The sequence below is a fragment of the Streptopelia decaocto genome (genome assembly GCF_964273445.1).
Source record: "Streptopelia decaocto genome assembly, chromosome: 5".
Classification (NCBI taxonomy): domain Eukaryota; kingdom Metazoa; phylum Chordata; class Aves; order Columbiformes; family Columbidae; genus Streptopelia; species Streptopelia decaocto.
Window position 1 is genome coordinate 4,070,360 of NC_138659.1, and position 6,000 is coordinate 4,076,359.

Here is a 6,000-nt window from a genome sequence, read left to right on the forward strand (position 1 = left end):
GGCTGCTGCTTCATAGGACACGGCGACCCACAGCCCTACCCGTGTCAGCCCAGCCCGACACTGACTTGTCGCGGCTACCGACACCCGCGGTTCGACCCGAGCCCAGCGGGCACGCCGGCCCGGGGCGGCTGCGTTTACCGGGGCCAGCACCCCGCTGTCCCGCACTGCATCCTGGGTATGCAGATGAGAACCCTGCTGATGGGATAAGTTATGGAGACGGCCTGGCCCGCCCCGCCCCCGGCGGGAGGGGCCGCAGCGCCGGGCGGGGCTGCATGGGCCGGAGCGAGAGGCGGGGACGGCGGCGGCTGGGGTGGCCCGGGGCAGCGAGCGGAGGCGTGGAAGCATCGCAAGGCGCTCGGCTCAGGTTGTCACCCCAGCGCCGCGCAGAAGCGAAAGCTCGCCTTCGGGAGAGAGCGCGGTACGGCTCCACCGCCGCCACGAACGGACGGAGGCGGGAGGCAGCCGGGCCCCGCGCATGGCGCTGAGCCCTGCGCGGTAACGACTGGGCGCGCCCATGAGCCCTGCGGCGACACCACCACCGGAGCGCCGGGGCCAGCGCTGCGGTGGCGGACTTGTCGTTCCCGGGGTAGGTCCCCGGCTAACGGCTTCTTCCGGAGCCCGGCGCGCTGGCGGGGCAGGCAGCGGCCCCGCTGCATCGCCTGGGCGGGGTGAAGAGGCTGCACGAAGCCTCGCTCACCTCTTGAGCAGACGATGGTAATGCAGCCGCCGTCCCCAGCGGGGGTTGGACGGTCCGGCGAGGCCCGAGCACCGGATCGGCGATGCGGAAAGCGGGACCGGGCGCAGCTCCGCCGTGCGCACGAGAGTCGGGAACTGTTCGTCCGCAGACTCCTTAACACTGCTCTAAACAGTGATCCTAATACTCTGAGTGCTTCTTATAGGAAGAAAGCACCGAAGCACTTTATATCTTTTTAATAAATCACACTCAGTTCTATTTTTTAACCAGTGAAGGGATAGCTCCACCGAAGTGGAGCCTCAAAAAATTAATCAACCCTCGTACTTGTTCCTCTCCACGGAAATCTTTAGTAAAAGGCGAAAGATTTATACGATCTGAAGAGAAACCAGAGTATAACTGCTCCTCCTCCCCGCAGAGTTACCCACCCCCGGCTGACCCCCCTAAGCGCACGGCGACCCCCGCCGCTCTCGCCCGGTACCCGCCACCCGGACCGGCGTCCCCGGCAGCGCACACGGGCACGGCGGCCGAACCGAGCGGCCCCGCGGGAGCGGCGGCGGCGGACACCGCCATTGGGGCTGGCCGCTGGTTCGCAGTGCACTCTGGGTATGCAAATAAGAGGAATGCTAATGACCTCATGCTAATGACGCTCCCAGTCCCCAGCATTCAGTCCCCAAGGCTCTTGCACACGTTCCTGCCACACTTGCCCAGGTTTGCGGGGGCCACCCCCTGCTCCGGCCGCCCGCGGAGCCCTTCGGCCACGGCCCAGGGTTGCAAGCCGAATCCTACCTGCACACTGGACCTCCGGGTGCACCGAGCGCAGCACTCCCAGCACGGGCTCCACGAGGACTGTGGGCTCCTCTCCCACCACATCCTGGGGGGAAAAGGGCAGAGTGACGGGGACAGCCTTCACACTGTATTCCAGGCACCCAACACCAAGGAGACTGTCCCCTCTCCTGCCAGGGCAGAAAGGACAGAAACAGAAGCTGTCTTTCACCCCTGGCGAGGCCCACGACCCACCTGCATGTTCCCAAGTGTTTGCAGAGCCAGTTGCTGGGCTCCAGGGGAGGCACACGGCAGCACAGCAATGAGGCCTTTGTAGACTTGGTTCTGGTACTTGGGATTCTCGTGCCCCAAACAGTCCAGCAGAACCTGCACTTCCTTTTGAGCCTCTGCTGATTTGGAGGTAGCTAAGAACTTGGCAAGGGATTGCACCCCTGTGCAGAGAAAGAGATGCCAAGTCACTCACACGGACGAGTCTGGGTCACCCATCTCAGCTGTTTCACTGACACCCCGAGAGAATCCAGCAACGTGTACCACTTGAAGCACGGTTTGAAGAACAGAAGCCAGGAAAAACATTATTTGTCCTTGTCGGGAGCCACAAGACTAACTGGAAACCAGTTGGGAAAATTCTCAGCTGCAGTAGGTGGCCAAGGCCCTTCTTTGGGCTTCTGCACAAGCAGAGGATCTGGCACTGGGATGCCGACCGTGCTGCTAAGGATCCCTCTGCTGATCCTGCCGCTTCATCTCCCTTGGAGGAGCTGTGAGGCAGGTGTCACCCTGTAGCTTCTCACAACGTAACCTGAACTACAGAACAGCAGGGTTTGGTTTCCACTGCACAGGAGAAAAACCAAACCAAACCAAACAAACAAACCAATGAAACCAAACCTACCAACCGACCAAAACCAACCAAACAAAAAACTCCCAACAAACAAGAAAAAAAAGTTGTAATGCTCTTTAAAAACACACAAGCCACAAAACCTTCCCACTGCCAGAGGGGAAGTCTGGGAAAGTTTGCAGCAGGTGAATGCTGCAGGGAACAATGGAAACTGTTTTGTGGTTTAACTGGAGCAGTTGCAACCAGCAGGACAGCAATATTGCATCAAAAGAAATAACTGTAAAGAAAGTGAGCTCATTAAAAACTGAGGAGATGAAATGCAACCGCTCAACAATAGCGGAGACTCTGAACTCCTTCCATCCAGGCAAACGCTGTGGCACTCTGCCATCCAGCAAGTGGAGGGAAGGGAGTGACTCAGTGTGGCAGGGAGCCCTGGGGGCCAGAGGTCAGGGAGAACATTCTCACCTGAACTAGGAAAAAGCACGGATAGACACGCTTGCCTACCGTAGTTTTCGCAAATAAGCTCCTTGTACATCCTGCCAGGGTCCGCTATCAGCTGCAGCAGCTTTACAGACTCTCTTTTGTCCTCTTCACTTGGGTGGTTCAGCCCTAGTATTTCCAGGAGAACCAAGAGACCGCCCATCTGCAGAAATTCCATAAGGTATCTGCCTCTGCAAGGATAGGGGGAACAAAGCCAAAAGTGTCACCTGCCTTGGAGCCCATCTTCCTTTGTCAGCATGCCGTGCTCCCAGGAACTGTCACCTCCTACCTTGCGGCAGTGGGTGGCTGGAGCCCAGGTAGTGAAGACGAAGCAGTGCAGCCTGGGGCAGAGAGGCAGATGCCCACCAGCAGCCCAATTTGCTGCCAGTAGATGCCCAGCTCCTGTGCTCATTTCAGATATTGATCCACAGGCACAGAAAGCCCCGTCTGCGCACTCAGGCTCTCACCACGCTCCTTCCACGTTGTGCCAGTGACACAGTGGCTATGGAGACATGCACAAGCAGTGGATTTGGTTTTGAGAGCATTTGAAATTGCTATCACAGGCCTCACTGGGGTCTGCCTTGCCCGGACTGCTTACACACCCCTCCCAAAAGACAGCCAAGGACCTGTTATTTTCTTCATCTCTTCACCCCCTCACCCTCATGTGCCTTCCCCACACACCTCTCACACAGTGACATTGGATACTCACCCGCCTGCAGCAGATAGGAAGATGCCAATGGACCTGAGCAGCTTGCTGAGGCATGTGCTGTATGTGTAGCTGTTTGACAAGGCTAAGGAGAGATTTACTGATCACTGTTGTGTCCCCCAGGCTGCCTTTGGCAACATGGTGGTCTGAAGTGGGTACTTGCTCTGTGAGAGAGCATGGACCTTCCTCTCACAGGCATGCAGAGACAGCACGCTCATCCCAATATGAGAAAAAACACTAATTCTGAGTCTCTGAGAGAAAGGTTACATGACACTCCCTTCAGTTCTATCTTTAGATAGCCATTTAAAAACAAAACAAAACAAAACAAAAAACCTTGAAGAACACAGCTGGATATAGATGTTTCCATACAGAAGCTTATTCTTTAAGCAAATTTTTGGTAGAGAACTTTCCCTTTCTCTCCATCCCACTACCACAGGCCCCCTCCAGCTGTCCAAGGAAATAGATACGTCATCCTGAGCCACACTGTTAGGCGAGCCAGAAACAAGCTGGCCCCCTGGGAGAACTCCAGCTCCAGGTCTGGTTCTGTCTTCTTGTCATTGCTTTTAATGAAGTTGTCCAGGATTTGGCTTCGAGCAACTTTGTGGGCACTATCCCATTCCTGCAAGAAAACCATGAGCTTCCTGATGGCTTCCTGCTCATTGACAGACGTCATGGTGTATTCAGCCTAGAAAAAAGTGAGAAAGAAGTTAAAAAAGGGCTTTGAAGATAGAAAAAGTTTTTACTAAGGAATTACCACCAAAATCACATTTTAAATCTTTGGCAAATAATACTAAACCACTTACTAGCCATTCATTTAATCTAATTTTCCTTTATATTTATTTCATAGATAGGAGAACTAATGCAAAAGGAGAGTTCCTGGTATGTCTGAAGCTGCACAATGAATCTGCAACAGACTTGATATTATTTTCCAGAGCAGGTGGCTTCACCACAGGAGCTCTCTTCTCTGGTCTGTTAATAAAGTCATTTTGATGTTACCCATTTCCCCAGTCTTGGTTTCTCACTAGTCTCATGATATGAACACTGCATCTCATATCTGACCTGCCAGAGAATAAATAGGGTAAAATGAGAGCACAAATTGGTATGGATTTATGGGGAGTGACAGGGTCAAGGGGACTGTAAGTGCCTGTTAACACAGCAGTGCAGCCTGCCCTGCCTCACGTGATGCAGCGACAATCATTTGGATTGGGCCCACATCCACTCCAGGATGATGTGCTTGGCCTCGGCAGTGGGAAAGCGCTTTGGGACCCTTTGGCATGATGGACATTTGCTCTGTTTTTTTCTTATGTAATTTCTATGGCATGTTTTTAGACAATCTAAGAAAACCTGAAATGATAGGAAATGTAGGCAAGAAGACAGAAGCTCCAGAAACATCCCCTGCCTGCATCTCCTCCCATCCCTTCACACAGGTGTTAGATAAAGCAATATTTTGGCAAATATCTTTGGCACACTTTTGGCTCAGTATGATATCCCCTATTCCAGCTTTACAAATGTGAAGGTGCACTTAGCAGGGGGACGAAATGTCGGAGGCTTAAGCTCTCCATTCAGGTAGATGAGAATTCCACTGAAATGTGTGAGTTTGGTTTTAAGATACTGACCAATCTTGAGGAGCGTGGCAGTTAAATGTCAGTGTCTGTGCAGATACACAGGTGCAGAAAGAGGGACCAGGTCACAGACAGCTGCATTAACACAGCTGCGTTGTCTTCCCTCAACTTGTATCAACATGCCTGAGGATAAGAAAGGAATTCACGCCTTGTCTAGTATAGTTCTTGGACTTCTTACATAAGAAAACCACCATTTTGGAGTTTATTTAAAGTGCGGCTTAAGAGAATTAAAAAAAAAAAAAAAGTTAAAATCATACAAAATCTTTGGGTTTCAGAATAAGAAGTTTCTTTTGATGCAATACAAGTTGCCAAAATTACCAATTTCCTACCTAGAAAGTTCTTAAGCCTTTTCTCCAAGAATCTGGAGCAAATTTCCAAATCAAGTACAGAGTATCCCCAAGATACATGCTCAAATATAACTTTCTGTTGCTAGTATCTGAACTAGACTGAAAACAATGACCAACAGGTGAAGGTGCACCTCAGTGCCTGAAAACAAACAAAGTATTCAAAAAGCAGGCTAAGAAACAGTGTTTGAGAATTGAGATGAAATTTCATTTGGGAATTAACGGTCTGTGCTCTGTAAGGAGTCTGTGTCCTTGGCAGGGCGTTTTCAGGATCTCCTTAGCAGCGAAGCAGGTTTAAAATAAATCCATTTTCCCAAAATAGTTGTGATTGAAAATGTTATTAACCATAACAAATGTTAGTGGTGACAGGAGAATGGCCTGTTAGGGGCCTCTGGTGAAACAGTCAAGTGAAAGTCATATTTCACATTATTGCGAGCATTTTCCTGTGATTTACAGAATATTTGTGAAACATTACTTGCAAGGCATATGATTGATATTGAGAGAACAGCTAGTGTGTAGGGGGAATCTGTATTTCACAG

At 51.5% G+C, this 6,000-nt stretch overlaps 1 protein-coding gene across 3 annotated transcripts in view; it reads right to left on the minus strand.

Moving 5' to 3' along the window:
- ARMH1 (armadillo like helical domain containing 1) overlaps positions 1 to 4,176 on the minus strand; it is a 13,969-nt gene extending 9,793 nt beyond the window's left edge. For all 3 annotated transcript variants that reach the window (XM_082054872.1, XM_082054870.1, XM_082054871.1), the window contains exons 1-5: positions 3,963 to 4,176; positions 3,499 to 3,567; positions 2,814 to 2,980; positions 1,712 to 1,908; positions 1,481 to 1,565 (exon numbers count right to left, since the gene is read on the minus strand). In XM_082054872.1, coding sequence (XP_081910998.1) covers positions 1,481 to 1,565; positions 1,712 to 1,908; positions 2,814 to 2,980; positions 3,499 to 3,567; positions 3,963 to 4,168 — 724 coding nt within the window. In that variant the 5' untranslated portion in view covers positions 4,169 to 4,176. The remainder of the gene's footprint in view (positions 1 to 1,480; positions 1,566 to 1,711; positions 1,909 to 2,813; positions 2,981 to 3,498; positions 3,568 to 3,962) is intronic.
- Positions 4,177 to 6,000: the final 1,824 nt, after the last annotated feature.